At 39.6% G+C, this 26,890-nt stretch overlaps 1 protein-coding gene across 9 annotated transcripts in view; it reads left to right on the top strand.

The window, feature by feature from the left end:
- Nucleotides 1–26,890, top strand: part of NRXN1 (neurexin 1) — a 1,118,405-nt gene that overhangs the window by 559,472 nt on the left and 532,043 nt on the right. For all 9 annotated transcript variants that reach the window (XM_075925467.2, XM_075925456.2, XM_075925455.2 and 6 more), the window contains 3 exons: nt 20,248–20,370; nt 24,411–24,792; nt 25,200–25,390. In XM_075925467.2, the coding sequence (XP_075781582.1) occupies nt 20,248–20,370; nt 24,411–24,792; nt 25,200–25,390 (696 nt within the window). The remainder of the gene's footprint in view (nt 1–20,247; nt 20,371–24,410; nt 24,793–25,199; nt 25,391–26,890) is intronic.

The following is a 26,890-nucleotide window of genomic DNA, read 5'->3' as shown; positions in this document are numbered from 1 at the left end:
CAGAAGAGTTAATAGTATTAAAAATGTTTTACTGATGTGTATCACTGACAATTTCTTAGATTGAAAAGACTTTTTCTGTATCTAGAACATTTATTGCAGGTGACTAATAAAATGCCTGAAGCATTGATTATAACTCTTCTAAATACTCAGCTTGTTACTGGACCATCATAACTGTTTCCTAATTATCTCTTCTTGACAACAACCTTAATAAATCATTTTCAGGTAGATGTTAAAATTTCCATTCAAACACAGTTCTTTTTGCAGCTGAATTCTAGTTTTCCATCTATCAGGCAAGTTAGTTCAAAAAGATATCACATGTATGACTTGAGGCATACAAAGGCTTGGCTTTACAAGGTTCATTCTCTTTGATAAGCATGCAGAGGAATAAATCCACCAGTGGTATTTGGTCTAGGCAGTATTGAAGGAACAGTGTACTTAGCTCAGTTTTGTTTCCGTCTTATTAAGACTGAATTTTGTTTCTTATGCACTGTGAAAATGACATTTTTATCTCTGGCAATGAAAGAAAGAGAGAGGTGACATTCACTAGTTTCCAGTCACTTATATTTATGCAGTTCCTTTTTGTGTATGCATCTTACAAACATGTAGATAATTCAGCTATTCCAGATTATATCAGATGCCATAAGGTATTTATGTATTCGATCACTGTAGACAATGGATGATACAGATGAGGGATTATTACCAAAGAATTTTTCTTACCAAAATTATAAACATGAAGCTATGACTGTATAAATGAATTACCAGGTTAACCATGTCTATTCAGTTACCAGTAAACTTCAAATTGTCCATGACTGTCCTCCATCCTTAGAGAATTTTAAGGCCAGGCTTAAAGACCCTGGCTGGGATAAATTAGGTCACGCTTGGAGCAGGGGGTTGGACTAAATGATCTCCTGTGGTCTCTCCTAATCCTAATCCTCTATAATTCTATGCTTCATGCAGTGTTTTATACAAGACTGCACTAAATTTAAAATGAATATACTGTCTCCTTGGAGGAAACAATGTTGGCATTGTACATCAAAAGTATGCAAAGGCTGAAATAATTTTACATATACTCCGGTCACTAAATTTTGTAAATGCTAAATATGGTTTTAAAAGCCATCTGAGAAACTAGTCAGCTATAAATGACAACCATGCTAAATGGAAGAGGCAAAAGTGTGGATGTTTAATTTTTTTCAGCTGACCCAAATGTAGGCAGGGAGATGCTCCTGAAAAGGTGGGGATAACAATTTTTAGCAAGGAAGCTGATCTGCCTCTTCATACTAAAAATACTGAGATTTCTTATGTTATCCTTGTGCAATCATTATAAAAGGTAATTAACAATAAAGAGAATTCCATCATTCAGTTTAAAAATTTGATCTGGCATTCCATGTTTCGATGTTATACAGACATGAAATACGCAGAGCAACCATCTTCTTAGAATTAAGAGAAAGTGTTGTGTGTTGTCCACATAGAAATGATAATCCAGTCTTAATCACAGAATGACATTTCTGAGAGGATGCCTATGAATGCTGAAAGAATGGAACCAGTGACAGAGTCTTGAGGAATGCTTCTGTTAATAGTGGCTTCATTGACCATTATTAAGATGTGCCTGCTAAAAGTCATAAACAAATTGAAAAGTAATCTGAAATGTGTGATTCAGAATAAATTTAAAAAGATACAATTTAAGAAGCAAGAACACACTGATTGCACTTATTTGGACAGAAATTATTTGAAGATAACTCTATAGATGTTCAGCAGACTTAATTTTAATAAAAAAACCAAAACTAAACACATCCACAATTTATTGTGGAAGAGATGTGTGTGTAGAAAAGAGGTGTGCTGAACACCTGTCACCTTTTAAAAATCTTTATTAGAAAGGGTTAGTAGCTTGCTGCACTCTTTACAGGCAGTCCCCGGGTTACATCAATCCAACTTACGTTGGATCCCTAGTTACAAACGGGGGTGAGGGGAACAGCTAGTGTGGGGTGCCTCCCCCACTGTCGCCGCCTCTGGCGGCGCGGGTGGCACTTCCCCCCAGCAGACCAGGGAGACGCGGAGCGGCATTTCTCGCTGCGAAGGACACGGGTCTGCTGGGGGGAACAAGACACCAACCAAAAGGGGGCACCCCAGAGCGGAAAAATTAATTTCCTAGGGAACAGCAGGAGCAGCAGGCAGTGAGACCCATTGAGTTACAGTCCCCACCTTGAGAGCAACAGCTCTTTCCCTCTTCAGCACTAGAGTTGCAAGTATCTTGTTAGCGTCACGTGAAATTAACAAGTCCCTTCCTGCCTGGCAGAGGTGAAGCTGAAAAATTACACAGTGGTGTGGGTGGGCAAGAATGGGAAGGAGCAGGACAGAAGGGAAGAGGGGATACGCTCCAACCCCACACCCTGGCTGGAGGGGAGCAGGGTAAGCCACGAGGGGATGGGTCTGATTGCAAAGTGGGTGAGTGGACAATGAGGACCCATCTGTGGCTAAACTCCTGTTCCCAACACAGAATTTTTCTTTAAAATTAATCCTGTGGATAGATTCACACACACACTTCACAGGAAGGGATTTCCATTTTCTGCTCAGCAGAATACAACAACAGCTTTGATTGTATCAATATTTCACTGTGCTCTCCAATGACTATTGATTACACTTAATACAGGCAGTCCCCGACTTACGCGGATCCGACTTATGTCAGATCCGCACTTACGAACGGGGCTTTTCTCGCCCCGGAGCTCGCGGGCGGCGGGACCGCCCAGAGCGCAGTGGTCCCGCTACTGCGTCCTCTGGGGCGGGAAAAGCTGCTCCGGGTCTCCCTGGTGTGCTGGGGGGGATTCCCCCAGCACAGCAGGGAGACCAGAGCAAAGCCGCACAGGCAGCGGGACCCCGCTGCCCGTGCGGCTTTGCTCCTTTGCCCCGGAGCAAAGCCGGAGCAAAGCCGCACGGGCAGCGGGGTCCCGCCACCTGTGCGGCTTTGCTCGGGTCTCCCTGCTGTGCTGGGGGCGACTCCCCCAGCACAGCAGGGAGACAGGAGCAAAGCCACAGAGGCGGCAGGACCTCTGCGTCTCCGCGGCTTTGCTCGGGTCTCCCTGGTCTGCTGGGGGGGGGGGTAGGGGGCGCAGCTAGTGCATGATGGTGACCAGGAATCCGTTAAGGCATGGACATAAGCTGGTGAAACTAAATCAGTTATTCTGCAAAATATAAATAAGACAAGGACAAGTATCCACAAAAGGCTCAAACTGAGGGTAAGAATGAAATAGTGCAACTTGTAAAAGGTAAATAATTTTTAAAGAAATAGCTGGAACAAATAAATAAGAAATCGTGAGTATTTTGAGAAAACGTGGAGTCACAAACCCCAAATAATGCATGATTCATCCACTTGCATTCCAGTCAGAAAATTAGGGCTTGATCCTACAGCTGTCAAAGGCAGTGTAGGCTTTGGATTCATAAGGAAACAATCAGATCACTTCATTAATCATAAATATTCAAAATACTCTTACATATACAAGTTAAAGGATCTCTGCTGACTCCTCCATATGTGGAAACCTTCAAATATAGGTAGTCTCATCAAATTACCCATGCATCAATCTATACTATGAATAAAATATTTTAAAAGCATGTAATGAACCATTGAAAATCTCTAAAGATTATCTATATACTGTACCTTGATTTATATACTGTACCTTGTTTTTTGTACATCATTGTTTTCACTTAAAAACAAAAGAAGGTTTTATTCTGTGCATGAATTTAAAGAAGATATAGTTATTTGCATATATTAGATCAGTTTCACTTTGGGATGAAGACACCTGGAAGTTTGGCAGGGAAGGGAATGGAAGTATTTTCTTAAAATAAAGTCACAGTCCAATTTTTTTCCTTTCTGTACTAACATCAGTTTTCTCACTCTGCTTAAACATAATAAGCAAAATGCAATGGTAAAGTGAAGTATTTTAAATGGCTTATAAATCCTTTTATTCATAGTCATTTTTACTTAAGTATAAATATAATGGTGTTTAAGGAAAGAAAACCGGTACTGTTGTTAGCTTTAATTGTAGTTACATTTATAATTAGCAATGTTCTTCTTACATTGGCAATGTTTTTCTCAATTAGAATGATCTTGGTTTGACATGAATGGGCACACTCAATACCAAAGTCATGAAGGCTTAATATTTTTTTTTAAATATTATGTTAGCATCTCTTTCTTCATGGTTCCCAATGATAATCTTACAAAACTAATTTACAATCTGATCCTCTTCCAAAAAGATGTATGGCCTTTACAGCAGAACTCAATATAGGTTTTGATATTTTTAACTAGTGTAATTCTGACCAAATGGAACAGAACAAAAGAGTGGGTGGCGTGACCTGCAATGTGGACCCTTGTTATCCCTAGAATATTCCACCATCATCATGAGAACCTCTACCCTAATTTTCTCTGATATGGGAAAAGTGGCCAATGACTATCTTCTATAACTCTAGTTGCCTGTAGCATTAAGTACCCAATGGTATTTAATATATTTATGCTTTCAACATCCATGGAGTATTATTATCCCCATTTTATTGGAGACCTGGGGCACAAAGAGGATAAATGACTTTCCCAGAATCACACGGAAGTCAGTAAACAAGCAAGGATTTGAATGAGGTTCTCCCACATCCCAGATTAGTGTCCAATGATCATATAGGAATCAAAGAGTTCAGAAGGAGGGTTACAATACAGAATTATTTTCCCTACACCTTTGAATTTATAGGGGATAGTTTGGTCCTTCCGGATCCCTGATCCCTGGCAGCTTTATTAGCAAAGGGCTTATAAAGAGAGAACAGTACATAGAAGGAAGCTGCGAGGAGAACCATTCTCCAGTTCTCTGGAAGCTAGAGGATGATTCAGACATGTTCTTCAAATAAAACCTAGGCACCATATGTGGGCATTCATGAAACAAGTGGTAATAACATGAGCTTATGAAAGTAAGTGACAAGACTCTTTAACTATGTCTACACTACACAGAAAATGGATGCTGCTGTGGTTGGTTGATCTAGTGAAGACCCACTAAATTGAACTCAGAAGGTGCTCCAGTCAGTGGAGGTACTCCGCTCCTAATGAGGAGTAAGGGAAGCCTACAGGAGCATTTGCTCCTGTCAACCTCTCGCTATGTGGATGGTGCTGAAATGTGATTTAAGCTAAGTCGACTCAAACTACACAGCGTAGCAGAGTTGCATATCTTAAGTCACCTTTCCATTGTAATGTGGACGAGGCCTTAGTGACTTAGTTGAGGCCAGAATTTCATCTAGGGCTCGTCTACATTGGCCCCTTTTCCGGAAGGGGCATGGTAATTTTTGAGATCGTAATAGGGAAATCCGCGGGGGATTTAAATATCCCCCGTGGCATTTAAATAAAAATGTCCGCCGCTTTTTTCCGGCTTTTAGAAAAGCCAGAAAAGAGCGTCTACACTGGCCAGATCCTCCGGAAAAAAAGCCCTTTTCCAGAGGATCTCTTATTCCTACTTCAAAAGGACTTTTTTCCGGAGGATCTGGCCAGTGTAGACGCTCTTTTCCGGCTTTTCTAAAAGCCGGAAAAAAGCAGCGGACATTTTTATTTAAATGCCGCGGGGGATATTTAAGTCCCCCGCGGATTTCCCTATTACGATCGAAAAAATTACCATGCCCCTTCCGGAAAAGGGGCCAGTGTAGACGTAGCCCTACTGTATATTTATTTACCTGAATTCATAATAACCTGGGCATGGATTCATGAGGATAAAGCTTTCTCTTCCAAATATCTGGAATATTTATTTTTATTTACAAAGAATATATTCTTAAAAATATCTGGAAATAATTGAAAACTGTAGCAAAGAGCTTTAAGATATTAATTTCAATAAAATTTACAGAGTCTTTTCAGTCTTTTTTCCATGAGGAAAATCTAAGTGAGATATATTATTTTAGACTTGGTCAGTCTGAATTCAGGTATCTCCATTTATTAAACAAAATACATGTCAGTTTGACATTAATCTGTGACAAACCAAACTATTACAGTGATTTATGGGAGTTGAAGTTCAGATGGCTCGGGCCTCTCTTCTTTCCAATGGGTTGGGTCCCTGGGTGGTTACACTTGTCATGATGCATTGTGCTCTTCCCACTGAGTGATTTAGTGAGATGTATCATGGGAGCTAGAGCTAGGGAGCCAAGCCCGTAGGAGAGAACTGGCTATGAGAACTCTGAGCTACAGCTTTTATTTGGAACAGTAGCAACTCAAGTGGATGCAGTGTTATGTTGAAACAAAGCATCTTGATTTACAACTACGTAAACATCTTATTTTGATTGGGAAATGGCCAAATGAAATGTATTGATATATCTGAAACAAAATTTGTTTGGAATTTTTCATCCCATTAAAAAGGTCAGTATTTCACTTTTTCATCTAGATTCAAGTAAAACAACAACGGTTGAAATATCAAAATTTCCCAAGAGATAAAAATTCCAATTTCCAACCATCTCTGCTATAGAAAAAAAACAAGATAACTCCCTATCAAAAGAGAAACCAGCCTGTGCAGGGAAATAGAGAGAGCAAAGTTTAATCATTTCACATATTCCATACTAAAAAAGATACTTGAAACTTGAACAATGATTACATTGCATAGTTGGGTGATATAGATCATACAGAGATGTCCGAAAATATGGGCAAATACCGTTTTTTTGTTATGAAAAAAATATTTTTATTTTTTGCATTACCTTCATTCCCACAGGCCCCAACCAAGATTGGAATGTCTCTGGAATAGGCACTCTACAAATTCACAGCAATAAATATTCCTAGACAAGATAGATAAAGGGAAGGAAAAAATAATTATTACTCTAATTTGGCAGATCAGGAACTAAATCAATCTCTCTCTCTCTCCCTCTCTCAGACACACACATGCGCGCACGCACGCGCACACACACACACACACACGAAGTCTGTGGTAGAGTAGGGAACTAAACCCAAATTTCCTGAGTCCTAGTATTCTGCCTTTACTGTAATGCCAGCCTTCCTTTCTCTTAGCTAGTTTGACAGATTTTCTAATACCTAACTGAAAAACGTACCACAATGACCTGTAAAAGCAAGAAGTCAATGCTTAGGGATTGTTGACTTCCTTAGACTTGGCTGTAGGACTGTAGAGAAGATTAAAAAACCTTTTAATGTGTTCAGCACACATACTCTGATATTTGGGTTCCTTGGAGAGTGGTATGAAATAGAAACTGACCTCTTTCTATTAAAAATACTTCTAGAGATTAATTTCACTGCTCTTGGATAGCTCTCAACAGTGTTCTCATTACAGTTTCCAAAAAGAGAGTAATGTACCTGTCCCTAGGGCTATTTGAAGGCCACTTTTTTATTACAAAATAAAAAACATATAAGAAGCTATTTCCACATAAGGTATTAAATATAGTTGAGATATCCCTGACATGGCTTTGAGGATTAACAATGTAATAAAAATCTATATTATTATTTATTGTATTTTTGTGCTGTTATTTATGTTTTTATTTACTGTTGAACACTACTGAGCACTTTCCAGATTATAGGACTCAAAGTCCAGAAGAGTTCACGATCACAGAAAGACTGATGGTTAAAATCCAGCACAGGTAAAAAGAGTCTGAAATTTATATTTACCGTGTACTGTATTTATTTGTTGGTTATACAGTAGAGCTAAAGGGGGCTAGTTGAATCAAATTTCCTTAATATCTCAAAAGATTATTACCCTCTGGAATCTCAAGTGGCCTCCGGTGAGATGTGTGGAGAGTTTCAGTTCATTTCTGGTTAATGGGCTTCTATGACATACACAACCACTACCTTCAGCATCCTTCCCTAGCAATCTTAGTAGAGAAACAGAGGTGCTCCAGATTTCCTTACAATCAGATAGTTTTACTGACATGCAAGGAGGGATCATTTCCAGTGCTGCATAAAAAATAGCTATGGGTTGTGCAGACATAAAAAGATCACTGCTTCAATTAGTTTGCTGAAGCACTGGAGTGAAATGACCTGGGCAAATTTAGTCACTTAGTCATGTAAGCAGAAAATATCACATGTATATACATTCTATTTGATTAAATACATATCTGACCCCCTCACTGCAGTATCTGAATACCAAACAACCATTAATGTATATATCCTCACAGCATAACAACGGAGCATTCCCTCAATCCACACAAAACAGCTTTTGGTGTGGGGTGCTGATTTATCGATGGAGGAGACAAATGTAAGGAAGATGGTGATGGCTAGGGTGTGTCAAGCAGCACAGATAATTGGAATGGGTAAGAGAGCAGAGGAAAGAAGAAAGAACAAGAATATAAGCATGCAAATATAAGAATACCAATGGAAAAGAGACAGCAGAGAAGTGAGAGACCAAGGAAGGAAGGAAATAAAGTAATACCATGGAGAGAGAGAGAATGAAAACCCTATCCAGGCATAAACATCTGTTGTTAGTCAGATAGGAAGTCAAAGGTAACCCCTGGATTATAAATTTGTGTGACTAGGAGGATGATGGTGGGTTCAACGGTGATAGAGAATGGGAGGAGTGGAGAGGATTGTGAAAGGAGTGGCAATTACCTGCAATATCCTGGACAAACCTTACTGAATTCAACTTCATTAACTAAGGTTTAATGTATTTATCATTGTGAGCCAGGAATTACATGTAATTCTGTCGGGAAGGAAGACCATAGCTCTTTAAAAACTAAGAACAATGATGCGGAGCTGGTTATACAAATTCACTCAGGTAATAACACTTCCAGAGAGCTATCTCCACATGGAGAGAGGCTCCTTGATACTAGTTCAAACTAGACTGTCAAGGGACCAACAGAGAAAGAATTTTTGGATGTATAGCCTGAGTTTAAACTGACTCAGAGTCTTTTGTTCTGCTCCAACAAATGGGCAGCCTCTTCTGTCCAAGAAGGGCCCCAGTTCTTCCTGGGAAGAGTTGGAAGAACTTGGCCCAAGCTCTAGGCTTGTTCTGAGCTAACTGGCATTATGAACTTATGACCAAAGGAGAGCCCTATTTAGGGCTTAAAAGGCTGTTTGCTAGCATGGCGGGGGGAGGGTGTTGTTTATTGTTTATTAATGTTTTCTCTGTAATGCTTTTACCTTAAACAAATGCTTGCTTAGAAAGAGCTCAGTGGTAGTTTAACTCTGGCAATTATACTAATTAACCCTGCTCTCTGGGGCTGCTTTTGGGCCTGGGGCAGTGTTGGTAGAAGATACTGCAATGCAGCTTTCTCTCTCTCCCTCCCTGTCCCATGAGCCCACCCCAACCCTAGCCAAACCAGTATTCAAATGTGGAGGCTGGGAACCTGGGGGTCCTGAACCATGCAGGGCAGGAGGTGGAACCAGCAGTGTGGATGAACACCCTGATCAGTGGGGAACACCCTCTCGGCCCACAGAACAAATGGAGACCAAATTCCCCCTACACTTTCCCTCCCCCATCAGCAGCAGCAGCCCAGGAGGGAGGTCCCCAAATCCCCCTGCTCCATCCTCACCAGCACCCCTGGGGAGAACCCCAGTTTCCATTGCCTCATCCCCCATACCAACACCCATGGGATAGACTGGGCCTCCTCCAGCTTCCCCTGCCCTATCCCTCCACTTTCACCAGTGCCCCTGGTCTGAGGACTGGGTCAGTCGAGTTTGGTGTGGGGATGGATGTGGTTCAGATCCAGTTTCAAGATTCAGGCTGTTTTTTGGGGGCATAGTCCTGATCCTAGTTTCTGTGCCTCTCTCCTTGGGGAAGTGGGACGGGAAGGACTAGCAAGGTTCATATGAATAAAGAGACTGTCAATAAAAAGTAAACTTTTTCATTTTTTATTTTTAACATGCTTTAAACAGTTTTTACATTTACCCCACAAACACACACAACTCTCTCTTGCCCCTCTTCCCCCCGCCCAAAGCACATACCAGGGCTGTTTGCATTCAGACCACTTTCCCCACCTGAGCTGTGCTGTGAGGCACCAGGAGTTGCTGCTCTCATGCACTCACCCCATGCAGCTCAGGCAAAGACAGTGACCTGGATGCAGGGAACCCTGATATTGCTCCTCACTCCACTCCTCCATCACAGGGATGTGTGGAGCAGAGAAGCAGCCGTGCCAGGGAAGGGCAGCAATCAGCAATTCCATCAGGAGGGAGCTGCAGGGCTTAGCAGTGAAGGGGTGCAGGACTAAGGGATGCAGGAGGGGGCATGGCCTGTCTGTGTGTGTGCTGCCAGCTACCTGTCCCCTCCCTGCTCCTTGCTGACCCAAACCAGGTGTGAGCATCAGCATCCTTGCAAAAATCAGCTGGCAGCAAGTAGATGGCGGTGGGTGAAAGAGCCAAGCTAGCCTAGGAGGGAGGAGAGCCCAGCTGTGAGTCAGGACAAAATGACTTCTCTTTGGTCACCTGGTGTCACACTCTTTCTGCACAGGCTGTGAAGGACTTGCTTCTGCTAGTAGCTGAGGGGCTCTGCCTGGGGACCGGCAAGCAAGTAGGGTGGTGTGGAGCAATCCAGCCCCTGTGCAGGTTTTGTCCAGGGGCTGTATCTCTCGACAGCCTGGGGTCAGTGGGGTGCTATTATACAATCCTGCGTACAGCCCCCTAAATCCTAAAGACAATCCCGATGCCTGTAATTGAGACAGGAAAAGAGGCTGGCTGACACAGCCTGACTTTGCTGCAGAGGTCACAGTACATGAAAGAACTGTGCAGTCTGGAAATATCCCAATCAGGAGGGAGAGAGACATGGGTCTCCACCCACGAGAGGTGATGACGGTGGAGCCAGGAGCTTGGAGTGGGTGCCCTTGCTGAACCACTGAAGGGTTGAATTGAAGGGGTGCATTTGGCCTGTGCTATGACAAGGATTTGAGAGGAATGATAAGACATTCTATTCTGGCATGTGAAGTTTAAATTGGCAATGAGAAGCCCCAGAGGGTACATTGTGGAGAAAGAAAGAGATTGCTTCAACACTGGGAAAAAGGGAGATACAGAAATCAGGATCAGACAGGTATATTTATTTAATACAATAAAAATAGCACATACACATATGTCTAAACAAAATATAGACATCATTTCCACTGAATGCCTCATAAATGAGCAGGGATCCATTGCTCCTGCAAAACCTGATTTTGTGACATGTGTTCACATCATCACACACACACACACATAGTCATGGTCAGGTACACAATTACCTTATCATGCAAACATTCATTTCTGGATAGCAACAATTTAACAAGATACTAAACTATTAAGATTATATTTAAAGGAAACCAAGGAGTCCGTTCTGAATTGTAATAAGTATCCCTCTTGGACTCCTTTCTGGATGTATATGCGTGCGTATTTGAGAGAGATGGACAGATTTCTTGAAAGAAGGCAGAGGCTGTCCATCAGTGTTAGAGCCTATGAAAGAAGCAGGAGACTGCTGTACACTTGGGATGATTAAGGCCGTTGAGCAATGTTAGCACAACATGTTACGTTAACAGCTCTAATCTCCTTTACCTGCTCCCGGAGGTCTTTTCTTCTTAAAAAAAACAAAAAACAAAAAAAAAACCAAACTCCCCAAACATAAAATACTGGCCTTAAATTGTCCCCCGCCCCCGCAAAAAAAACCAAAAACCTGTAATAAAGCTATTGTAGGATGGAGGGATTTGATGGTTCACAGTATTTCTGATTCACATATTTGTTATAATAGGTGCTGACTTCCCCTCTAGTGAGGAGGTGCTGGACCCCACATCCACCACAGGTCCTGCCCCCCACTCCACCTCTTCTCCAAGACCCCACCCATGCCCTACCTCTTTCTATCCCTGCTTCACCCCTACCCCACTTCTATTCAGCCTTTTCCCCCCAAGCTCTGCTCTGCCCACCCCCATTCCACCCCTTCTCCCAAGCCACACACCCCCAAGCAAGCTCTGACCCTGCTCCTCACCCACCCTTGTGAATGCCCCGAATCAACTGTTTGCGGTGCTCTGGAAGCACTGGGGCAGTGGGTAGGGGAGGATTTTGTTTGTGGGGCCACCATCAGGTGAAAGGTGCTATGGGGAGGTGAGAGCTTGGTTTCCAGTGGGTGCTCAGCGCCATTAATTTATCCCCCTGGGTGTTCCAGCCTCAGAGTTGGCACCCATGGAGTTGGCACCTGTGTTTGCTACCATGTGACAAATGGATTTTTCTTGTCAAAATTGCTGTTTGCAAGTACCTTAGGCTTGATATCTTTATATCTCATTATTAGTCGCCTGAACTATTCAGTATCCATTCTAGAGTGTTGAATTTGTCTGCCTACTTTCCACATACATAAGAAAATATGCTTGATGGTATTTATTTGCTTTGAAACAAGACAATGCTTTAGTTTTGTTTCACTTGTTAAGCAGCTCTACATCCTAGACAGACATACTTCATTGACCCCCTTAACATGGGATGAAGGCTTATCCATAAGCAGGAAAATTGCATGAACAGGCAAGCTCAGAGAGAAGAACCCCCAGTGTAAAATTAACCTCTAAGTTTCTGAATTGGCAGCTCTAAAGGTTGAAGTCCTTTCTGCACCAAACAGTTGCACTATGAGGAAGGAGAGTTCTGGCTTCTCCACATCTATGGGTACATCTATGGGTACATCTACACTGCAGTTAGACACACATGACTGGCCTATGCCAGCTGATCTGGGCTCGTGGGACTTAGGATACAGGGTTGTTTTCCTACCTAAAGTATAAACATTCAAGATTGGGCTGGAGCCTGGGCTCTGGGAGGGTACCAGAGCTGAAAATGCAGCCTGATCCCAAACATTTACAATGCAGTTAAACAGCCCATTAGACCAAGCGTCGCAATCCCAAATCAGCTAGCATGAGTCTAGACATACCTTATGTGTTCCAATCCAATTCATAGGGACTCTTGGACTAAGAGATTCCAACTGAAATCCTGACGTCACTGAAGGAAATGGGAGTTTTGCTACTGACTTCACTGAGGTCAAGATTTCACTATCCATATGTATTGAATCCTTAGTGTCCATGATGGAGATTACTAATTAATGGTGATTTAGGGGGGCTGATTTTGTGATGTGAAAGTTTTTCTATGAGAAAGCTAGACTGAGACCACTAAGTCATTTAATAAAAGATGCTGAACAGCTGTCGGATTGTAATGACTTTTGTTTGAAAATACCTTGAGCTTGATATTTTTATATCTCATTATCAATCCCCTGAACTATTCAGTATCCATTTTAGAGTGTTGATTTCATCTGCCTCCCTTTCCACATACATAAGATTTGAAATCTATCTATACTTATGTTATTGAATATTCCTAACAAGTCTATTTTGGCATTTGGTATAAGTTTCATTGTATGAGATTTAATTTTAGCAGGAAAGAGGAATTTTATTTCTTTTCTCAGGCAACTCAATTGTAGTTTTAGGGGGTTGATTTTGGTGCAAAACTAAAATCTAGTTGTTTGAGGCAAAATGAATGAATTTGCTTTATAAAATTATTCTCTGTCTTTCAAACAGTTTTTTTAACACTCCTTACCTTGGGTTGTGTAGCAGGATTGAGATCTGGGAAGAAAACAAGATAATAATTTTGCAAGTGATTGTGAAGCTGTGTCCAGACTTCTAAGAAATAGAACTCTTGAGGCCTTGGGCTAAGGTCAGACTTGTCAGAGACAGCATCTAATGTTAGGCATTCAAATCCAAATTGAGATATCTAAATGAATGATTTATCAGAGGCTCTGAGCACCAGTAAGTCTTGGTGAAACTACTAGATTACAGTCCCCATACTTAGGTTCCTAAATAGGGAGATAACTTTTGGCACTCAACTTAGACTGTTTTGAAGTTAGTCTTCAAATGTGTTTTTAATTGAAAACTGTAATTCCAAAATTTGTACACATGTATTTTGTGTGCAAAATGTCTGTATTTTCTTGTGCAAAGAGATTAATATGTAACAAATTACCTGTTTTGTATATATAAATGTATATTTTATTCACAATAAGTACGAGCAAATTTGCGAGTGCCACCATGTCCCTATATTTGTTTTATTGAGTATAAGTATTCTAAAATCCTACAGTTACTTAAGACTGCAAAATGTGAAACAGAGCCAATTATAGTATAGCTCAAATTAGATTCCAGCTAAGGGAACAGGTGTTGAGAGCTTTGTGGAAAAACCATTTTTTCAGTTCACTGCCTGAGATGAAAAATTGTGAGAGGGGGAAAAATAATTCTGAGTTGACCCAAAATGACACATTTCAGATTTTCTTCCCCAGAAAATAAGGTAATAGGTCGGAAAGCAGGTCAATTGATGAGTTTTGTTTCATTTTCAGAGTTGACTTAAATGTTTTGATTTTTTTTTTAAATTGAGTGAAATTCCAAAATATCTTTCCAAAATGAAAAGTCAAAATGTTTTGTTTTGGAAATGCCATAAAGAACCATAGGAATCATTCTATTTTTTTAAAAAAATGAAACAGCTCAACAAAATGTATCCAAAATTGCTAATTGTTCCGGATGACCCAAATCTGCATTTCTTTTATGGAAAAAGTATTTGTGTTAAAGATTTTGCACAGCTCTATAGGAGATTTTAAGCTTCACTATATGATTGACTTGAAATATTATTGGCTAAGTATTCTGGGTACATTATGCAAGACAAATAAACCGAGCCACATATAGACAGAGAGCAGAAAGGAACCATAGAAGAATAGAAGAGTGAGTGCTATGGGACCAGTAGAGGATGAGGATAGAGTGGTAGTGGAATAGCATGTTATTTGGTCTTTTGAAATCTGATGAAGGGTGCCATCTATATACATACTAATTAAATATAATTCAACAGAAATGTAAATGTTAAAACAATATAATTTGGACCACCTTAAACCAGAGCTGAAAGCATGAACTCATGACCATCTGAGTTGAAGATAAGACTCCCTAGCTGTAGCTGTAATAGTTTTGGTCCTCTTTGGATTCAGCACAGAAAGGGACCTATAACACACACACAGACCACTCAGATAAATTGGCAGGGAAATTCTATTAGTATTGTCTTCCTCTGGCCTCAGTTTTTAGGGTTACTTTTTTGTTTGTGCATCCTTCATAAGTGAAGCCACTTAGCTCTAGAAATGGTGTATCTGCCAGAATGGCAACTATCATTAGTAGCAGTCGTCCCTCCTGTGGGAGGAAATTTCTGCCAGGACTGCCCCCTGCATGGCTGGTCCCAAACCCAAGTAGATCTGTAAAGAATAGCTAATACCACTACTGGATACATTTTTTAACTAATGTCTACAGGACCAGAGAAGTGACTATGTATCCTATTCCTGCCTCTGTCCTGCTCCCAGTCTGCTCAGTCTCACCCCCTACTACAGCACTGAACCTGGGCTGGGTGGGCAAACTTCAGATGTTGTAGCAGCTTAAAGGAAAGGTAGGGGGCGGGATATCAATGATCATTATGTTAATTCTTGTTACTGCTGAAAATACTGCAGGGAGTTGGTCCCTTCTCAAGAGAGAGGATATTTTTTAATTATGGTTTAGCTCGCCCGCATTGGACAGGTACCATCTGGCTTTAATCATTCAGAATAAAATACTGAAGTTTTGGCTCATTTTACTTAGCACTTACTTAAAATTCCATTTATGTCAGAGAGGGACCTGTCTGAGTCAGAATTTGTCCTTTCTTTTGCAGTAAGTATTACTCATCTCACCAGCCTTAATAAAGTATGGGGTATGGAAAACAGGTCTACAGATTTATACGGGTGCAAAATTGATCATTTGATTTATATCCCTTTCCATGTTGGCCAATACACCAACAGGAGCAAAATCAGAATTTTGTGGTTCAAGGCACTTTTGTTTTCATTGATGTAGTCCAGATATAAGGCTTTAGAAAAGGTTTTATGTTAGTACACAGAAAAGGTTTTATGTAGTGTATTTGAATGTTATTTTCACCTAATCACTACTGAGCAGGTACATTAAGTATTAAAAACACAGGCTCTCACTGTTACAATACACTTCATAGTTTGTGTAAAAAAATCTATAGACTTCTCACCTTCTGTCTAGAAATAAAGGATGACTCTGAAATAACTATTACTTTCACAAGAGGCAGAGCTATGAAAAAAGATATTCATATCGACAAAGTAAGTGCTTATAAACACTACTCTGCAAGATCATGTATTTTGCTTATGGTGCATATGTTAGATTATTTATTTGAAAAATATTTAAGAGACTAAGAAGGCCAACTAGAATAATAATTTTTTTTTACCCCTGCACATATATAGCAAATTTCCTATGAGTCAAATTTTACAGGTTTTGGGCAAAGAGAATCTAAATATACAAAGACATTGAAAATACCTCTATGAATGATCTAAAAAACATTTTAAAAATGCATAGCAATGTCATGGTTTTTAATTCTGATATTTCAGAACCTTCTAAGACTATGTTTAATTTTAGTGCTGGATATAAAGTTTATATTCTTAGTCCTGACTGTTAGATATGACATTTTTAAGGGTAGGTTTTGCTTAGAAAAGTGCACATTAAAATGACACTCACTCAACCATTTCTCAGTGGGGCAAGCCCTCATATAAATTACCATAGTTGCAAGTGGATGGAGCTATGACAATTTACATCAGCTCTCCTCCTCCCCATTTGAAGTCAGAATAATGCCCTCCCTACTTCACATAGTCAAATACATGTTTACTGTTTTTTGTTTCTGCTGGTGCAATCTTTATGCAGTTCTGAGATCATGAGTTATATTCCCTTTTCTGATCATTCCTCATTCACGGCATTAAATAAGACTCATCTGCAGAATGTTCAGTGATGAGTGAGTCAGAAGGAATTAGTTTAAAACCCTAGAATCTGAGGCTATGTCTACACTTGCGGCTTCTTGCGCGAGTAATATGCAAATGAGGCTAAGCGTGGAATATCGCCGAGCTTCATTTGCATATCTAATGACCACCATTTTTTTCAGAAGAGGCTCTTGCGCAAGAAGGAGCATCTACACTGCCCCTCCTTGCGCAAGAAAAACCCTCTTGCGCAATGCTATTACACCTATTACTTGACAGGAGGAACAGCATTGCGCAAGAGGATTGTTCTTGTGCAAGAAGGGGCGGTGAAGACACTCCTTCTTGCGCAAGAGCCTCTTCTGAAAAAAATGGTGGCTCATTAGGTATGCAAATGAGGCTCGGCGATACTCCACGCTTAGCCTCATTTGCATATTACTCATGCAAGAAGCCACGAGTGTAGACATAGCCTGAGAGTGAAAAGAACCATCTTTATACTTATAAACATGCTTCAGGATGTCAACAATAAACACACAGCTATACAAATAACAGAGTCACTCTTCTGAAGATGCCTTTTTATTGAATATTTGACTATCCAGAGACTCCAGCTCATTTTAATTTTGCAGGAGAAATGCCATACTAGAAAGACAGGGGGAGGCAGAATTTCTCTGGCAAGTTGTTTCCTTAAAAAGGTGGTTTGAAGTTGCTCAGATTTTTTTAACGTCAGAAGTAGTCCCAGCAGAGGAAATTAATGACCAGGGTGTAGTGAGGCAGCAAAATTCATTGTGTATTATCTATATTTAATATATGAACAAACACGTTCATTCTGCCTTCTTATATGCAAATATAGCTTCCATGAGATACAAAGCCATAATTTTCAGTTACACGCTATGGATGACAAAATTATGGAATTAGTCTATTAGTCTATTTTTGAGATTTATTCAAAGTAAAAGTTGCATTAGTGACTAATATGTTAGAATAACAATTCCCAATTATTTTAACTCTATTTGAGATTTACAGTTATACAGATCTGAAAACAATAGAGTAGTATATAAGCATGAACTGCATAAGGTACAGTGTCCAGATGTAGAAACAATTTATGTCAAACAGCTGAAGAAGAACCAATGTTCTCACAGGACAATTCCTGAAAAGTTACAAACCAAGGTTTTCCACATTTCACAGAATGAGATTTAGGAAATGTAAGCAGAGATTCAGGGTGGATTTTGTCCATTGGGAAAATGACAAAAAATATCAATAATAGAGAATAACTTCTATAGCAAGCATCAGTTTTCAGCCTTTGGGAAATAGTCATACAGGCTCAAGTTACCAGCTGGAGAGCTGTCCCTCTGCCCATGTATAGTCCATTATACTATCCTCTTTACTTTAGTGATTCAAATATTTTAACCTTTTTTCCTGCTTGATGTGGAGGGGGAGGCAAAAGGCCCTCTGCACTACTTAGTCCCCAGATAGGCGAGGGGAAGTGTGGCAAATAGTAGCTGTCCAAAGTGCAGCTAGCATGGGATCCCCACAGTCTTGTTAGGTGATGGCTTTTCATTTGAAAATGTTTTTCCTGTATAGGTATCAAAAAATATGAAAACAAAGCTTTTAAATCCTCACACAAAGCAGCACGGACTCTTTCCAAAATGGATTGCAAATGAATTCTAGAGCTGCTTTGAAAGCTTTAAAGCATTAGGGAAGCAAATAGCTGAAACAAACAAAATTTGTTTGAACTCGCAAATCCCACATTTCTGCATGGAAACTAGTGCTCACACACACAGTAGTGGTTGCAGATGTAGTTGCCTATTTTCCATTATGCATTCACAACTGTCCTGTTTGCATGAACAAATGCAGAGTTTTGTTGTGAAAATGTGTAACATGCAGATTTTGCTTATTTCAACATTCACCTGTTTTTTTGAACTTTCCTCCTTTTAGTTCTAAAGTGCCTCTTTGATCACCTGTAGTTGTGAAGACATATATAAACTGAAGTGATCTTTTTATACACTTCAAAACTAGATGTAGTTCTTGTCTATGGCCATGATTTGGGACTATGTGGAGTCCCCGTGGTCATGATTGAAGTTTGAAGTTAAAATGCCTCTGAAATGTTTTAACATGATTTCTAAGTTTTTAATGTTTTATATCCATCCACAAGTGACATACTACTGATTAGGTTGATTCCAAACTCGTAGCTAAGGACAAATATTGGTAGGGCTATTTGCATTCCTAGGGAATGACAGCTAATAGCCTCAAAATTATGCATGCACATAAAACATGATGGGATTAGATGAAGGGAGTGGTGTTTGTTTATGTCATACAATTCATCAGGAAATTAATAATTTCTGGAATAACTCATTTTATATGTATATAAGTATACACTTTGTGTAGCATGCACAATACATTTTGTGTGCTCAAGAATTCAAAGTTCCCAGAACTACAGAAAAGATCTTCCTCCTTATTTAGCCTGATCTTCCACTGTAAGTTGTTCTCTAACTCCTTCCTTAATACATACGACACTGCCACCATGTACTTTCCATGTATGTAGCAATTTGAAATGGTCTTATATTATGAATATAGATAATGTTATGGGTTATTGATGGAGAGGAACCTTTCTCCAACTTGCCCTTTTTTTCAGAATTCAGTCACTCAATATTGCTTCAATAAAGTATGCTTATCACTGTATTATAGAATCATGGCTCTTACTATGTAGTGGTCATTTGAAAGAGATCCAAAATCTCTATGATCTTTGTTCACCTTGCCCCATCTGAAGCCTACATTCACTGATCATAATAGTCTACTGTGCAAGCATTTTCTTGATTGTTCATTATTTATGGTTCTCAGTGGTAGCAAATGTATTATCCCATACAAATGCCATGTCTATATGCAAAGCACATAGATTTTTAAAACTGAATAATTCTTACAGTTTTTTCAGTGAAAGTCAATCTACAAAGTTGCTTACAAAAATAGCAGTTTACAAGAAGGGTGTCCCAGTTTGAAAAAGAAAGATGTGCTTTGGATGAAAAGCACTGAATGACTACATTGAAGTAAAGGTGATAACACAGACCTTTTCAAAGATCCATTTACTGCTCAGATGCAAACAAGGGAAATGATACGATTAAAAATATTCAGTCACAGATATGAATATTTGGAACCAATGGACTAGCTAAGTTTATTGTAAACCCAGTTTAGATTAACATTCTCTCTTACATCAGTAATCCCATTGACATGATGGTCTATTTACTTAAGTACAGGATTGAGATCCAGATCTCTACCAGTATGTATAAACTTACATTTATTTACATATTTAAATATATTTAACCAGAACATACATATTGACTGTGCCTATTTATGACAAACTGGTTTGCTATATTTGCTTTAACATTAAATAATGCTAAAAAAGTCCTAATGCACTGGTACTGTATTTTGAGATTTGTATGTACTTGCCTTGCCACTTTTCTTGTTTGTTATAACTTTCAGTGAATTTTAACATTGGTCCAGCTATTCTCTTTCTCTCTCTTTCTGTGAGGCTCACATGTTTGACTGATTTAAATATTCTATAATGACTGTATGGCATATCCTACAGGCAAAGGTCCAGAAACCCTTTTTGCTGGCTATAACCTCAATGATAATGAGTGGCACACAGTACGTGTGGTTCGTCGAGGAAAAAGTTTAAAGTTAATGGTGGATGACCAACAAGCTATGACAGGTAGTGTGCAGTTATACTTCATCTTATTGGGGAAATAAAACATTTAAAAAATAGCAGAATGAAAGACCCTTACTCAAAGCCCATTAAAGTTAATGGGAGTGTTTTCACTGACTTTAAATACATATTGCACAAGATTTAAAGTGTATACTATGCAGCAGGTAATGACCATCACAAGATATAACCAGAAACTCATCACAATTTACACTAGTTTTAATTTTTTAAGGCTTGATCAACTCACACTGAATTCAATGACAATTTTTCTGTTGACCTAAATAGATGTTTGATAGAAGGCAATCAAAATGCCCTCTGCACCACTCATATCCAATTTAAAATGTTGTATTAACCTCTTAGGTGCAGTTGACACATTTGGGGAGAGGAGTGAGTCAGGAGCCCTGATTTCTGGGATTTATTTTAATTTTTTGCGCAAAAAAAAAAAAGACAGACTCTTGATTAAATGAAAATGGACAGAAGAGTTTGTCACAGAAGGCATGTCAAAGGAGGCTGGAATTATGAATTGTGGAAAGGGCGTGAGCCAACTCTGCCTGCAGAAGAGGCAGGGCCTTGGGTGGAAAAGGGTAGTTTGATTTAGGCACCACGCACCCCTGGCAGAGGGAGACTTCTGGCACTCCATGGCCCCCAGGCCAGCAGGGGCTTTGAGATAGGGAAGTGCGCAAAGTCTCTCGCCCTGCACCCCCACCTTGCCAGGTGTACATGGCATCTAGAGGGAACCGCCAGCCATTTTGAACAGTTGGCCGTTCCTCCAGATGCCACGCATCCCTGGTGTGGGGAGGAGACTTCGCATGTTCTCCTGCCTGAGGACAATCAGGGGAGGTTACAAAGTCATTTTCTGTTGAAAACAGCTGGTGTCTCCCTCTTGGCATCACGCGCACCTGGTGGGAGGAAGGAGTTGGCAGGTGCTTTGAACAGCTAATGACTTCACGCTCACCCCCACCTCCTCCTCCAGTCTCAATTGGTCTGGGGGCCCAGCAACTCTCTGTGAGGGCCAAGTAATATATATTGCAGGTCTGCAGTGCAGTGTGTGTGACTGTTTTTTGACAGAGGTACTAAAACTGAAAGGAAAAATCTCAAGTAACATTGACCCAGAACAAAGGCTTTTTAAGAAAAGAGTTGTACAAAGCAAAAAAATGATTGTTTTTATGAATTGTGCTTAAATGATCTATTAAGAAGTTTATAGTTCTTTTGTTTAAATGCAAACCAACCCCTACAATACTAGGAAATCACATGAGTCAGAGTTGAACCTGATTATAAGTAAAAAGTTATTGGAAAAATTCAATTTCAGTGTCCAAGCTGAGTGAAGTGGGGGAAGTCAGTAATGTGCACAAGGAAATAAGTTTTTATCTTGTTTTAACAATTTCTTTTAAGATCTCTTGGTGTACATTTTGATTAAATATAGGAGCATCTCCAAGAATTAACTGTTTACTGAATTGTGGAGCAACCTTTACATATCACACAGCTTGTGTATTTTCTAAAGTTGAGGGTATTCAGGGCTGTCGAATCGTATGCTATCTGTACTCGCCATTGCAAATGTACACCTGTAGGATATGGTCCAAAAGCAGAACTTTCCTTCTTAAAAATTGCACATACTGTAGTATAAGGATGGAAGGCTGAACATGAAAAATGAAGATTTTAAATTAATCACCATAGGTGCATCACAAAGCTGACATATGTAAAAAGGTGCAGGCTCTAAATCTGGTTTGGGTTGTGCATCTGTGCACACCTGAAAGGGTGCAAACAAGAGCTTCACCAAAGATATTACCCGCCCTAATTGGGGCTCCACTACAAATCTAATGAAACCCGCTTTTCAAACTCTTTGATAAAACATGACAATATACATTCAAGGAAGGTATGGTGTTAAAGCCATCCTTTCACAATTGGTAGCTATTCCCCACTGCTATCACTGACCTGGGGAACACTTATAAATGTACAAAAACTCTGAGCCTTGATTAAATCAAAAAAGGGATCGTCTAGCCCATTTCCTTGTGAAAACTAACATAAAGCAATGTAATCCAATGACTAGATGTGAAAGAACAAGATGGACTCTATATTTACAGCAGGATTCTGGGAGTAATAAGAATATCCCACCTTCTCCCATACACCCTTCCCATCCCCCTGTAAAACTTTTTATGATAAGTGAATTGGTTCACTTTGTGGTATGACCCAAACAACTATTATTTTACTAGAATACTTGCATCCATATCTGGTGTGCACATTTAAAAAAAATGTTGAAAAATTGCAAACAGTTCACAGAAGCCACTAGAAGGCTGAAAAACATTAATTACAGCATAAGATATAAGGAACCTAGTGAATTTAGTTTACTGAAGTAAAAGCTAAGAGGTGATTTGTTTAGGGTCTGTAAGCACACACACACTTGGAATGAAAGAGGGCTCTTTAATCCAGGGGGCAAAGGCATAACAAGATCTATTGTCTAGAAATTGAAGCTAGACAAATTCCAAGTAGATAATTAGCCACTGGAACAACTCATCAAGGAATATAGTTTGATTATGTGACGTGATGGAGAATCTACAAGACTGGATATTAGGGATGTTAACAGATAACCAGTTAAAATGGTTGCTTGGGAGCCTCCCCTCATTCCCTATCCAGCCTCAAGAACAGTGAGCAGTCCTGTGGCACCTTGAAGCCTAGCAGATTTATTTGAGCATAAGCTTTCATAGGCAAAAACTCACTTCGTCAGTTGCATCTGAGGATGTTGGTTTTGCCCCCAAAAGCTTATGCCCAAATACATCTGATAGTTTCTAAAGTGCCACAGGACTCCTTATCATCATAATCCTTTGTGGCTTTTAAAAAAATCTTTGGGTGAAATCCTTGAACACTGAACACAATGGCAAAACTCCCATTGATTTCAATGTGGACAGGATGCCGCCTTAAAAATCTATGAATGTTGCTAAGATGGTCCAAAATACTTTTGGATAGCTGTGTGAAAATAGTGAGTTACTTTTGAGGGAGGAGGGAAAAAGATTTATCTTCTTAATATATGCACAATATGCGTCAAGTGGCATGCAATCCAGATACATCACTAAATTTGGACTGCTGATTGGATCGTTAGCTTTTTAAGTGTAGATCTGACTTCATATTGCTTGCTAATAGGATCACAGATTCTAGTTGCCTTCAGACACCTATGGAGATTTCTTTTACAAGCAGCAAGTGTAATATGTGTATCATGTAGGGTATGAAACTGCAGCTGACCAAATGAGATAAGACCTAAAATCAGTCAATTTTAGGTCACATCTGAAAATGTTTCTGTCACCTTTTCCTCAGAGAGCCGGGTTCAGTGATCACATTACCAGAGCCATCACATCCATTGGAGGGTTGGGGCAACCATGCCAGACCTTTTGCTTTGGAGGACCCCCCCATAGCCCAGGAGGGCCCGGGTAATTAGTGGAGGGTCTGTTGCCCACAATTGGGATTAGGCCTACACCTGTACTCACTGGCATTGGGAAGAGGAGCAACGTAGCCCCAGCTGCATTACTCAGGGAAGGGGTGGAACTGCTCCCCTCACTCACCAGTGGTGGGAAGTGGAGCAACTCAGCTGAGAGCCAATGCAGTGGAGCAGGCTGCATCCAAGTCACTTTGCTTGCTGTTAAGTGTGGGGAGCCACCCCTGCTGCCAGCGCCAGCCTCCCTCTTCCACTAATTTCCCTGGCCACGCTGTTCCTGTTGACATAGCACTGTCTACACTGGATTAGTTTGATATAACTGTGACCTAAGGGGTAAGGATTTTTCACATCACTCAGTTAAGTAATTATACCAAGGTCCATTGGCAGGGTAGACCCGGCCATAATGTGCACGTTTGGGGTGCACACTGAGGCCTGATCATAAAGCTATTTAAGCAATGGAAAAATTCCCAGTGACTTTAACAGGCCATGGATTAGTTTAGACAATGTCATGTTTGGAGCCAGAACTTGGTCTGTGTTTTTAAAATATAATGATGCTGCAAGTTTTGCAACCACTTCACGTACATTTATTTCAGACCCTCACATTGTTTATTATTGTCATTTTAAGGTCAAATGGCTGGTGATCATACAAGACTGGAATTCCATAACATAGAGACAGGGATAATAACAGAACGTCGCTACTTGTCCTCCGTTCCTTCTAATTTCATTGGCCATCTGCAGAGTCTCACATTTAACGGCATGGCATACATTGACCTATGTAAAAATGGAGACATCGATTACTGTGAGCTAAACGCCAGATTTGGATTCAGGAATATCATAGCAGATCCTGTCACCTTTAAAACAAAAGCAAGCTATGTTGCACTGGCTACGCTACAAGCCTACACATCTATGCACCTTTTTTTCCAGTTCAAAACAACATCCCTGGATGGACTGATACTCTATAACAGTGGAGATGGAAATGATTTCATCGTAGTTGAATTAGTTAAGGGGTATGTACACAACTGATTGCCATAAGCAAAATAGTTTGCGGGGTTTTTTTTACCTTCTTTAGACATGTAAAAAGCATGGGGAGGTTTAGGTTGGAAATCTTGACCTTCATAACCTCTTAGAATGTCATTGGTAAACATCCTTTGAATTTGATTTTTTTAAAGGCCGAAACTAAGTTAAATCTGAGAAGCAAATAATAATATGGTTTGTTTAGAACAAAGAAATATAATAATGCTAATGAACTCTTCTGGTTTAGCAGTAGTTGAATCCAGCCCCTGACATTTGGGATTATTCTCTTTGCTTGCAAGTAACACTGAAAAGAGCCAGGAAACAAAATATAGGGTGCCTTAATTTGTACCTTCTCAGGTATGCAAGAAAAGCTAACTTTTTTTAAATATTATTTTTCCAGGTATTTACACTATGTGTTTGATTTGGGAAATGGTGCAAATCTCATCAAAGGAAGTTCTAATAAACCTCTGAATGACAATCAGTGGCACAATGTGATGATCTCGAGGGATACCAATAATCTTCATACAGTAAAGATTGACACCAAAATCACAACACAAAGCACAGCAGGAGCCAGAAACTTAGACCTCAAAAGTAAGTTCAGTAATTCTGGTGTAATAGGTAATGGGATACTTTATTGATGGATGGCTGGGGCACTTATATTTATCAAGAGTAATTTAAGTTTATGGTGCTACATAGTTATAAGTATATGGTACTATAACTGATAATAATTAATATGCCCATGTGGATTATTCTTACACTCTCAATTTAGTAATTCTGTATGGTTATGAAAAACCAAAAATGTAGAGAAAAGAAAGCAAATTTACACTAGGCAGAAAAACAAGGGAGTGATAGGAACACAAGGCTTTAGGGCCCTATGAAAAATATTCCAATGCAGTTAATAAGGATGAAAGCAGTAAAGCTATGTCTAGACTACACCCCTCTGTCAGCAGAGGGATATAAATGAAGCACTTCGAAAATGCAAATGAAGCTGGGATTTAAATATCCCACGCTTCATTTGAAAAAGCGCTATTTTGAAATTGAAACCACTGTCTAGATGCGGTTTCAAGATCCTGGTACAGGATCTTTCAAAAAAGCACCCCATTTTCGAAAGAACTGTGTCTAGACTGTGGTTTCAATATCGAAATAGTGCTTTTTAGAAATAGCACCATTACATGATTATGCAAATGAAGCGTGGGATATTTAAATCCCCACTTCATTTACACTTTCAAAGTGCTTCATTTATATCCGTCTGCTGACAGAGGGATGTAGTTTAGACGTAGCTTAAGTGTCTATAGGAATTAAAAATAATGAATAGTCCTGTGGCACTTTAAGAGACTACCAAATATATAAGATCATGTGCTTTCACAGGTAAAACTCACTTTCATCAGATGAGCTGGACTGGAAATAACAGAATTCTAGATATATATAATAGCAGAAGCTGTCAATTATAGAACCTGTGTTAATGAAGCTAATGAGCTAAGTAGGCTCATTCTTAGCTTTTGATGTAAAAATGTGACTGTCAAAGGCTGGGAAAACTGGCTTTGTAGTGTTTTAACTAGTTAGTATCTTTATTCAAGCCCAGGTTGACAGCAATTAAATAACTTTATAGAAATTACTCCAGTATCCTATTTAATTCAATTGAGATTCACATCCGTGCTGTAATTCCAAATTTGGTTTAGAATGCCTAGAGAAAGGTTGTCATTATTGAGTTCTACAAGTACTTTCCACAAAGTGTAAGATAGACTAGATGCCATGAACATTCCCAGAGAGCACAGCTATATAACTCTTCAGTCCTTACTTCTTGTTTGGGAGCAATTCTGACCTGAAGTTTGCTATTTAGTATTTAGTATGAAGTCTATTTATTGGTGCTTGTAAGGTAGGAAAGTAATATTATCTTGAGTGCTCTATTCAGTCACATGCTTTCTTATAATTTGATGTAATATCTTGCAAAAAAGTGCACATTTTTGTGCCAATTCTCACATAAAAGTAATAAAATATCAGATGCCTGGTACATTAAATATATGTGCATGTTTGTGTGGGTATCTCTATCTCTATCTCTGTCTCCATCTAATCTTATCAATCAAAGTTTGT

The sequence above is a fragment of the Pelodiscus sinensis genome, chromosome 3 (genome assembly GCF_052426305.1).
Source record: "Pelodiscus sinensis isolate ZL-2025 chromosome 3, ASM5242630v1, whole genome shotgun sequence".
Classification (NCBI taxonomy): Eukaryota; Metazoa; Chordata; order Testudines; family Trionychidae; genus Pelodiscus; species Pelodiscus sinensis.
The sequence above is the reverse complement of the archived record's forward strand: the minus strand, read 5'-3'. Positions and strand labels throughout refer to the sequence as shown.